Genomic DNA, 10,337 nt, shown 5'->3' on the forward strand with positions numbered 1-10,337 from the left:
AAGCAACAAAGAGAAACTCCTCCTATTCCTTTCCTTGATGCCAGGGGCACCAGACTGATTCTGAGGCACAAATAAAAGAGGCTTCAAACCCAAGGCTCTTCCTAACTGGCTTTACTGGGGAGCAGTGCCCACAGTACTTCTGAACTTTAGCGTGGGGAAGGATCTGGGGTAGGAGGCTGCTTGGTGGGTCCTGAGCTCAGTGTTGCATTTGTCCAGACCCCAGGGAGTCCGGGGGTAGCACTGGCAAAGGCTAGGGTTCTTGCCCTCCTTACCCCCACACACGCAGGAGGCACAGATGGAGCACTTGGTACAGTATTTCATTCGGTACGTCTTGTTTTCCTCAGAGTCAAGGCCACAGCAGAGGACTGGGGGCAGTGTGTGTGTGTGTGTGAGGGGAAGGAGGGAGGTGAATCTGCTTCCTCAAGACAGTTCCCCCGCGGGGGGTGGGAGGTGATGCCATGAAGAAGCCGCCTTCTGCCTTGACCGTGGGAAGAAAGGAGAGAGGGCCCTTGGCAATAGACCGTTGGGTGTAGCCAGTGGGATCCATCTCTGAAGCCAACAGGGTAATGTATGTCTATGCAAAACTGGGGTAATACCCCTCTGGTTTACCACTCAGGGTGGTGAAATCAACTGAGCTGATTAGAGAAGCGATGTAATTTCTCCTGGCAGCCCGGGGAGACCCATGGAATCTCCACCCCTTTAAGGAGGTCAAGCTCAAGCGCCTCAGTATCCCCAAGCATCGAGTTAATAATACTAAGCACTTCCTCTGCCCGGGGCTGGGGACAGAGGGAAGCACTGCTTTGCCGTGCAGCACCGTTGCTGAGGCCCCCTTTGCCCCGGGCCTCCCAAGGCCAGCTTCTGCCTAGTTTCCGACAAGGCGCGCAGCCCAGCCAGCGCCAGACAGACGGGGGTCTGTGCGACGTTCTACAGGTCCAGGACTCCCATGAGGGGCGGGGTTCCCCCCAGCCCCGCCCCTGACCCAGCCTAGGGAGGCGGGGCCCGGAGCCCCAGATCTAAGCCCTGGGCGGGGCTGAGTCGGGGCGGGGCCGAGTCGGGGGGCGGGGCCCGCGCCCCCCCCCCCCCCCCGCCCCGCTCCGCCCGCCTGCCGGGGAGCTTCCCTCAGCGCGCTGCGCTAGTCGGTGCCGTCCACCAGCTCGCACAGCATATTTTCCAGTGCCGTGATGCGCTCCTCCTGGGCCTGCACCCGCTCGCGAAGGGCCTTGATCTCCTCCAGCACCGTCTCCAGAGTGTGCTGCTGTTGAGGCGCGGAGGACAGAAGAGGAGGTGTCGGCCAGGGGGCAGTAGGGGCACGTGTAGACTGGGCTTGGGTGGGTGGGGCCGGATCTCACCGACAGGGCGGTGTCGTTGGCTGACTGGCTGCGGCGGGGCCCGGAGGGTGGGCGGACGTCTAGGATGTTGCGCTTGGTGACCCGGAGCTCGCGGTGTTTGGGGGGCACGTAGCCGTCCCGCAGCGAGATAAGCACTGGCTCGGCGTCCTGGCCAGACATCCACTCGTCCGCTTCGAGGGCCGGCTCAGGGCCTGGCGTATCCGGGTATAGGTCGTCCTGGAACAGGTCTGACTGCGGGGGAGTAGGAGGATAGACGGACGCATGTGAATGGGGCGCCGGGCCGGCTGTGCCCCCTCCGGTCTCCGAGTCCTGCGCCTACCCCTTTCCTGTCCCCTCACCTTGCGGGGCACAGTCATGATGATGGGCTCACACTTTCTTTCGTGCAGCTTGTAGAACCTATAAAGGAATGGGGTTCAGTACTCCCACGGGATCCCCCCTTTTCCCCTCCTGAATTCCTCCTGCCTGGAACAAAGGGGTTAGAAGCCAACACTGAGCGCCTTCCAGTGCACACTGCCCTTTGTAAACATATGGATTCAGCGGTACACCACCTCCAATGGAGGTGTTACCATTTCACAGATGAGGAAACTGAAGTTCAAAGAATGGCAAGACAGTGAGTGCTGGTGCTCACTCTGTGACGCCCCTCCCCCCAACCTACTCTTCTCTAAAGTATTAAACTGTTGGGGAAGCACTGTGGCTAAGACCCATGGGAGTGGGGGACAGAGGCGGGCGTGCTGACCGGGCGATCTCGCACTTGCTGACGTCCAGTCCCCGCTTGGGCATGAAACCCATGCCTCTCTGCGGCTCCTTGCTGCTGAACGTGTTGAGGTAGTGCACGAAAGGCGGCTCGTCGGTAATCTCAAAGTACCGGATGCTGCTGTCGCCCTGCAAAGCCAGCCAACTCAGAGGCGCCTGGGCGGAGCCCTCCATCTCTCCCCGTCTCAGTCCTGCCCATAGTTCTCCCCGCCCCTGCCTGCCTCCCCGCCCGGCCGTGACCACCTTGCCACACAGGTAGACGATGCTGGAGTCAGGGTCGTAGAACGGCAGTAGGACCCCGTTGCTTGTGTCCATCTCTTGCAGCGCCACTGGCTCCTCAAAGTTGTTCTGCCCAAGCACAAGAGGCGTGACCAGCCCTGCTCCTCCCTCTGGTGCCACTACGGGACTCTCAGAAGCACTTTTAGATTTCTGCGCACCCCAGACCTCATGCATCAGGTCCCTGGCGCTGCAGCTCCCGCTCCTGGGCACATCACTTCCCCCTCCCCTGCACATATGTCCCCTGGGTCGCCGCATGCAGTCACAGCAAACCACCCCCAGGGACTTGGCATCACCAGGTGGGGTCGCCAGCGCTGGCTTCTTCAGGCGACGCAGCAAAACTAGGCAGAGGGGTGAGTGTGGGAATGGTCAGCACTGCAAAGGGGCCGGCAGCCCCCAGCCCTTCCAGGTGGGCATCTCTCCGGGTGGGGGGCGCCTGGCCTTTCTCCCGTGATGCCAGTCCCCGGGGCACACACCCCAAGCCTCCAGCTGCGTTACCGGGTCCCACAGGCCCAGCTCTCGCTGGCTCATGCGGGTGAAGCCCGTGGTGAAGATGTGACCCTGACGTGTGAAGACAGCCCTCATGGGCCTCATCCCCTCGTGGGCCGCAAACCTCTCCTGGGGGAAGGGGGATATAGGGAGGGGCGTCACCCAGCTTGGAGGGGGAGCCGAGCAACCACCTTGCTGACTTGGATGTATGTGTGTGTTGGGGGGCGGGGTTCGTGGGGAGACAAAGATTGGCCTAAGTACTCAACTTCTTGGGGAGCCATGGCTGGCCCCATGCCTGTAGAGCATCGGCCCGGAGAGACCGCGTGCCTCCCAGCAGATCCCGAGCCCTTAAGCGCCCTCAAAGGCTGATCCCTAGGGCAGGCGAGGTCTGCCGGCTGCCCGGGGTCGCAGTGAGGCTTTTCCCGGCCGGGAGCTCCCCGCTCCGCTTCGGCCCTCTTGGGCACGGGCCATGGCCCGGGAAGGCGCTCCAAGCTGACCCAGCGAAGGAGAGAGCGAGCGCGCCCTGGCCTACCGGGTCCCAGAGCGCGAGTTGCCGCTCACTCATCCTGCTGAAGCCGGTGCTGAGCAGCTTTCCGTCCGCCGTGAAGACTGCCCGCAGCGGACGGGCGCCCTCGTGAGGCCGGGCTCGCTCCTGCTCGCGGGGTTAGTGGGTTAGAGCGCCCGCCAGCCCGCTCCGCCCCGCTAGATGCGCGTGCACTACGCAGACATGCACGCGCCCTGCTCACTCCAGTTTACAGACGGAGTGAGCCGAGTGCCGCTGCCCTCTCCGGGCACCCACTGGGATGAGTTACGCGCGAGGGTTGCCCCAAACCCCCTCCCAGCGGTAAGGGGCCCGCCCGCGAGCCAGTGCCAGGCCCCAGACCCTGGAAGATGGCGTTGGGTGCCGGCTGAGAGGAGAGGGGTCCGGGAGTTCAGGTTTCATGCAGGTTCTAGTGGGAGGATGGAGTTTGCAGCTTCTCCCTTCAATCCTAAAGCAAAAAGCCCTCCTCTGGGCTTCTGAGATGCAGGGGAGGAGAGGGAAGAGGGGCGGGGCAGAGAATTGTGGGCTGGGGACTTACTTGGGGGACAAGAAGTTATGGTTGCAGAGTTTGGGGGAGGAGGGCTGGTGGGGTAGAGGGGGGAGGGGAGAGTTGGACTCAGGGGGTTCAGAGGATTGTAGGTACAGGGGGCTGACAGCTGGTCCCTGGGGCTGAGGCTGTGTCTCGGGGGCAGCTGGGCCAGGCACTCACCGCCACCACCTGGCCTTTGCGGGGGTCAATAATGCGCAGGGTCTTGTCCTTGCAGGTGGTGGCAAGCAGGCTACCATTGCTGTTCCAGCACACACTGTGGATGACATCTGGATGCATATCGTCCAGGCTCAACAGCACCTCTCCGGTGCCCACATTCCAGACGATGATCACATTGTCGCCACCTGCCCAGAGAGGCCAGGCATTATTACCTGGGCCCTGCCTTTGCCACCCCCCCATGCCCCCGGCCTACAGTAGGGACCCCTCCCCGGTCCCCCAGACCTGCACTTAGCAGGACATTCCGGGCAGTAGGGTGCCAGGTGATGATGCCCACACGCTTGGAGTGGCCCTCAAGTGTGATGATAGGTTCTGTAATGTTGCGCATAGGGGTATAGTCTGGAATCTGCCACACCTGGGCAGGACGAAAACACATAAGGTTGGTGAGGTGAGGAGCTGCTTCTGTCCCCCCACTTCTCCCCCACACACCCCCTCAACCCTATGGCTCCCTTGGGTGGTAAGGGTAAAATACAAGGCAAGATGTGGTGGTGCCGCCTGGGGCAGAGGCAGCTGGGAGCCAGGAGGGGGCACTTTCAGCTCTCCAGAGATGTCCCCGTTCACCCCAGCAGGGAGACGCCAGAGCACTGCCCCTGCTCTTCAGGCCCCAAGTTGGCCAAGAGGCTATAATTATCCTAAGCAGTGCATCCTGGGAGGGGGTGGGCATAGAGCTAAAAATAGCCTGGAAGCTGGGCAGGGCAGGGCCCTGGGACCCAGCACCTCCCTTACCACCTTCCCCAGCACAGGTGAGGCAGCCCTCCCCACTCCCCCTACCCCATTGCCCAGCAGCATCCATCTGGCTCCTACCATGATGGTGGTGTCATCTGAGGCACTGGCAATGACGTTGTCATTGTGTGGGCACCAGTCGATGTCCAGCACAGGAGCAGTGTGCCCAGTGACCAGTGGGTAGTTCTTATCCACTCGCCCCGTCTGAAGGTGTCAGAGAGGGAGAGGCAGTGCCACCTTCCTGTATGTTTTTTGGGGATGGGCGGAGGACCTATTTCTATTCCAATTTTCTATCATCTGTATAGATCCCTGTCTGCACCTCCAATCCCATCCAGCCCATTCCCTGCACTTTACTGAAGACAGAGTTGAAGTCTTTCATACTAGAGAATCAGAGAGGTAAAACCACTTGCTCAAGGACACACAGCATGATATCGGTAGAGTCAAGACGGAATTTTCAATCCAGTGCTCTTCCAAAGGCTTAGAAGAGGCTATTCTGGGGCTTATCTATGGGAGGCCCTAGGAGGTCAAGGTAATACTCAGGTAGTGCCTGACAGCCCTTTCCTAGCCACTCTTAGCAGATCTCCCTTCACCTTGGGACCACAAACCAGGCAATCCTGATGCCCACCACCCCAAACCTGAGCTGGGGACCCATCTATTTTTGGTTTTCGGAGGCTGTTTGTGGGGGCTCAGAGCCCTCTGCAGGGGCTGACATCAGCCCAGGCCAGGGAGGAGGGAGAGAGGCAGCCATGTGGCACGAGAATGCCAGGCCTGGGGGAGCAGGCAGCTCTAGCTGAAATTAGAGCCTTGGCGATGGTGTCTCTGGATGGTGTCTGCATTGTCCCAGGGTGAGTCACCGGCTATTGTCAGGCCTCTTCCTGACCCTGCCACCTGTGGGTCCTCCCCTAACAAGGTGTAGGGCCAGAATCCAGGTCAAGGTCATGCCTTAGGGTCGTCATGCTGGGGTAGACACAGCCACGGGGCTTGAGGTTGTTGCCTGGCCCCCATCCCTACAGAAGGGAGGGTGCCGGCCTTAGGTGTTATGTTCCCCTGTCCTTTACTCTCCTTCCACTTCATTGAAAGAACCTGCGTGGGGAGGTGGCCAGGGACTCTTTGGATGGGCCCTGACCCTTTCCTCAGTGTGCTGCTCTGGCGTATGCGTTTAATCAAATGGTCTGCGGGCTGGGGAAGAAGACTCCTGCACCCAGGGCACAAAGGGATACAGCATTAGTAGAGACTGGTAGGGAATCTGGCCAGGCCCTGGCTCTGCTCCATTACCCAACTCTCCTCTTCCTGGTCCCTGCTGAGAAGAGGATGCTGCACAAAGAGAGGGACTCGGTGAGGAGCAGGGGAGGCCTCCATACTGCTGCAGCTCAGGGAGGGTTGAGGGAGCCTGCCCACAGGCCTGGTGAACAGGGAGCATCTAAGCCACACAAACGGCCCTCCTGACCGAAGACTGCAGTTAAGGGGTGTGAACACAGGCTGCTGTCACAAGTCCCCAGGGGTTTCAGCCGCTTTCTTCCCCACCTGCTTCCTTCCCCAGTCCCTCACCTTGGCCAGAGTCAGGACGATGAAGGCACCCCCGCCTCCGGCCTCCACGATAATGGCCAGGAATTTGGGGTTGACGGCACAGAACGAGCTATCCCATGTGACCTTGGACACACGGATGTCCTCGTAGGTCTGGTCGGCCTTTGCCGCCTGCCCAAACACATGGCGGAACTTGCTCTGCCGAACCACGCGCCGGCTCATGGCTGGGACCAGAAATGAGGATCTCAGTGCCCAGAAAGGCCTTTGGTCCTTAGTCCTGTGAGCTGTGGGAGGGAGGAGGAGTGGAGGACAGGGCAGGTGAGGTAAGTTATCTGGTCAGGAATCAGGTATAAATTCATAGAGACTCTGGTTCTAGCAAGAGGGAGTTTTCTCAAAGGTGATCCAAGTATGGAAAGTTTGCTGCTTAATGTGAGGGGCTATGATTTAGGGCCTGACTTCTCCTTAGACCCCTGGGGTCTAAGTGAGGACACTTACTTGCTGGGGAGGACAGTGAGGGTTCAAAGTGTTTTTGGGGAGGAACCTCAGTGGCAGGCTGCCCTCCCACTGCTGGCCTTGGATGAGCATCTGTCCACTTGCCCAGAGACACACTACACAATCAGAGGTCCTGGCCCTTGGATCCTGGCTCATGGACAGGAGATCCTAAACTCCACACTTCCCGCACAGTTGGGTTCTGCTTTCTTCCCAAGGATTTGTCAAGGGAGAAGTTCCTCCTGTCAGCTAATGTAAATCTTTTCCTGCTACTGTTTTCACCCATTTCTTCTTGTGGTGTTGGGGGGACACCCAGGGGATCTCTCCTCAATTCTCCTAGTACCCTGAGCTGGCTTCTGTAAGAGGCCCTAATCTTTTGGGTGGTCTTCTGGCTTTTGCCCACCATCCTGCCACTGCACTTCTCTGGCTCCTCGGCCTCACTGTCCTTTGCTCCCAGTGAAGCTCTCCTGGTGGTGAGGTCCTCCACCGCTGGGCCCGATTTGCCGGGAGGGTGAGGTTCCTCTTCTCCAGCCAGGGCCTGTGCTACACTGCCCCAGTGGAGGTATCGGTAGGAGTTCTCCGGAAGCCCCAGCCACTGCTGCCCCTCCCCAGCCCCGGGCATCCCTGTGCCCTTCACGCCGCTCCTGAGGCCCCAGGCCTGAGGCCTGGCCTCCCCGCACCCTCCTCCGGCCTCCTGCCGGGGCACTGCGTTCTTACGAGACGAGGTGTCTGCGCCCCGTGGGGCGCGCGGGCCGCTGTCCGGCCAAATATAGGCACCAAGTCCGCCCCGCCCGAGGCCGAATTTGGCGGCGGGGGGAGGGGGACACACACCTCTGCCCCCTCCGGAGCCTCGCCCGCTCCGCTGGCTGCAGTGGCGGCGGGGGTGGGGTGGGTACCTGGTCCTGAGCGGTGTGGGGGGCGCTCACGCTGCGACTCCTCTGCGGAGTACGCTGGGGACCCAGGGAGGCGTCAAGGCGCCGGGGCTGCCTCTCCGAGTGTCCACGGCTTCTGGGACCAGAGTGTCCGGCTGCACGCTCCAGCCGCTGCCTGCGGCTCTCCCGGGCCCCGCGCCGCTGCAGTCCCAGCTGCCGCTGCCATCAACCTGTAGGGGCGGGGTCTAGGGCAGGGGGCGGGGTCAGAGCTGCCCCGCCCCCTCCCAGCGGCGGGAAAGTCGAGCGCCTCAGTCTGAGCTCCCGGCGCCCGCGGGCCTTGAGAAAGCGTCAAAAGTGTCTGTGTTTGCAAGGGGTGCGCGTGCTTCTTCCCCACTCTCCGTTCCTCTGGGAGTAGGGTGGACTGGGGAGGCCCAGGTTCCCACACTCGGAGCGGGTCTGTGAGATCCGGAGGCGGCGAGGGAGAGAGCCCCTAGAGTCGGCGGCCGCGGGAGATCAGGTGCTTTCGCGCCACCTTCGGGCCGAAATCGCGTTCCAGGTTTAGCCGGTCCCCACCGGCTAGGGCTGTTGGGCCAGGACATTCAGGCCCCCTGGGGAGAGGCCCCGAACAATGATGATCAAGATGACAACCCCCCTAAAGCACCGAGACTTCCCGGCAGAATCCACAGGGGAGGAGCCGTTGGGGAGCCTGGCCAGGATTGGTGAAGTTCTGGGCAAGAACCTGGACGAAAGGGCCTATGTGTGTGGTCCTCGGCCAGTTCCCGGTGCTAAGGAAGGAAAGATGAAGACCTCTTGCTGGAACGACTCAAGGACAGGTGTGGTGTCATTGCCAAGCAGTCCCGGGACTGGTTTGGAGAGTGGTGAGCTGCCTGCGTGTAACGCTGTCTGTGGAACCCCTAGTCCAGCACTGAGTCTCAGAAGTTGGAGCTAAGGGTGGATTCTTCCCCCGGACTCTGCAAAGGAAAACATAGCCCTTCTCCTATTTACTAGTAGGGTCTTTGGGAAGTTCTTTCCCCTCACCATTTCCTCTTTCTGGGAATTCTCTCTCTTGTACGAGTCCCCCCCCACTTCTGCCAGTTCCATGGCGTCTGTGACTAGCTTTCCTGAGGGGATTTCTGGTCCCCTCCCTCACTCTCATCCTCACCTCTGGTCTGTTTTATGCCATTTGGTTCCTTTTTTTTTTTGGTACAACAGTCACTGTCCTCGTAAAGATTTTAAAATCAATAGTTAGTGGCCACCAAAAAAAAAAAAAAAACACCAAACCAACAACGAAACCTGATCAAATACAGCCAGCAAGGAACAGCCAGTCCTTGGACCTGTTGTCTACCAGGCTCCAGCCTGGATTCCTTCCCTTGGATCATAAATCCCTAGAGGGCAGGGTGGGGCCAGCTATTACTTCCCAGCTCTAGGGCAAACCTGGGCCTGAGGGGGGACACAGTTGGAGGGCAGAGACCAGCACTGGAAGGAGGAGAAGGGAAAGTGGTGGGAACCGTGAAGGCTCCCACAGGCTTTTTTCTCTGGCAGAATTTTGGTATCCAGTGACTTGCAGGAGAATAGAATCTGTTACAGGCACTCCAGAAATAATTCATAGCATAGGGGGCCTATAAGGGGAGACGAGATTATTTCCAGGCACATGATTAGGAAAAAAAAAAAAGATTTGAATGACTCAGCTGCTCCTTAGTAACAACAACTCACACTTAAATATATGCCAGGCGGGGTTCTAAGGGTTTTATGCATATTAATTCCATCCTGGTAACCTCTGGTCTGGGTACTGTTACTATCCTTAGTTTACAGATGAGTAGTACACTGAGGCACAGAGAAGTTAGGTAGCTTGCCCAAGACCACTCAACTGGCAGTTGGGGAAGATGGATCCTTATCTGCCGGTCTGGTGTCCATGCTTCTCTCTCTCTGGAAGGATGGTGACCCTTTGTATCCTAAGTGCCAAGACTAACACTGCATATAGCACAGAGGAAAGGATGCCTGATTAGGAAACTGGGGTTGTAGCCCTGGCTCAATCCTGTTTTTTGCAGTTCCTGGGTTGTAAACGAAGAGCGCCGAGTCAGGCTTTTTCCAACGCTGTGCCACTTGTTGGCCAAGAAGGGTTTTGAAATGCTACCTCCTTCTCTGAAACAGAATCCTTCCTCCCCACTCTCCTTCTCCCCACTCTCCTTCTCCCCACTCTCCTTCTCTCTTTAAAGAGAGCTGGGGACTCCCTTCTGGAAAGAAGGGTCTGATCTGGAACCAGGAAACAGGAATCCCTCAGTGTATCCTGCCTTCAGTTCATCATCTGGGTACAGCAGGGATTCTCAGGTATTGCTTGGGATTGGAGTGGCTCAGCCCTGCCCTCTAGCATTCTTTTGGCTGCCAATCCTGGTAGAACTGTAGGTGGGTGGAGCCAAAACATGAAGAACCAATAGGGAAGAAGCCACCTAGGCTTGGTGCCACCTCTTCCCCCGTGCGGCTTTGCACCATCAACTGGGCTCTGAACCGCAAGAGGTAGAAGGCAGGCACAGATTGCACCTTGCATTAAGCCATTTTCT

At 59.1% G+C, this 10,337-nt stretch overlaps 1 protein-coding gene across 1 annotated transcript; it reads right to left on the minus strand.

The window, feature by feature from the left end:
- Positions 1-1,132: 1,132 nt before the first annotated feature.
- Positions 1,133-6,640, minus strand: CORO6 (coronin 6). The gene is made up of 10 exons (XM_007937408.2): positions 6,443-6,640; positions 4,976-5,098; positions 4,397-4,526; positions 4,118-4,299; positions 2,877-2,996; positions 2,346-2,450; positions 2,086-2,231; positions 1,688-1,745; positions 1,350-1,580; positions 1,133-1,255 (listed from the first exon to the last, which is right to left on the minus strand). Exons 1-10 carry the CDS (start codon positions 6,638-6,640, stop codon positions 1,133-1,135), a joined length of 1,416 nt encoding a protein of 471 aa, XP_007935599.1.
- Between the last annotated feature and the right edge of the window lie 3,697 nt (positions 6,641-10,337).

The sequence above is a fragment of the Orycteropus afer genome, unplaced genomic scaffold, assembly GCF_000298275.1.
Source record: "Orycteropus afer afer isolate SDZICR_OR568_19922 unplaced genomic scaffold, OryAfe1.0 scaffold00042, whole genome shotgun sequence".
In the NCBI taxonomy this organism is placed as follows: domain Eukaryota; kingdom Metazoa; phylum Chordata; class Mammalia; order Tubulidentata; family Orycteropodidae; genus Orycteropus; species Orycteropus afer.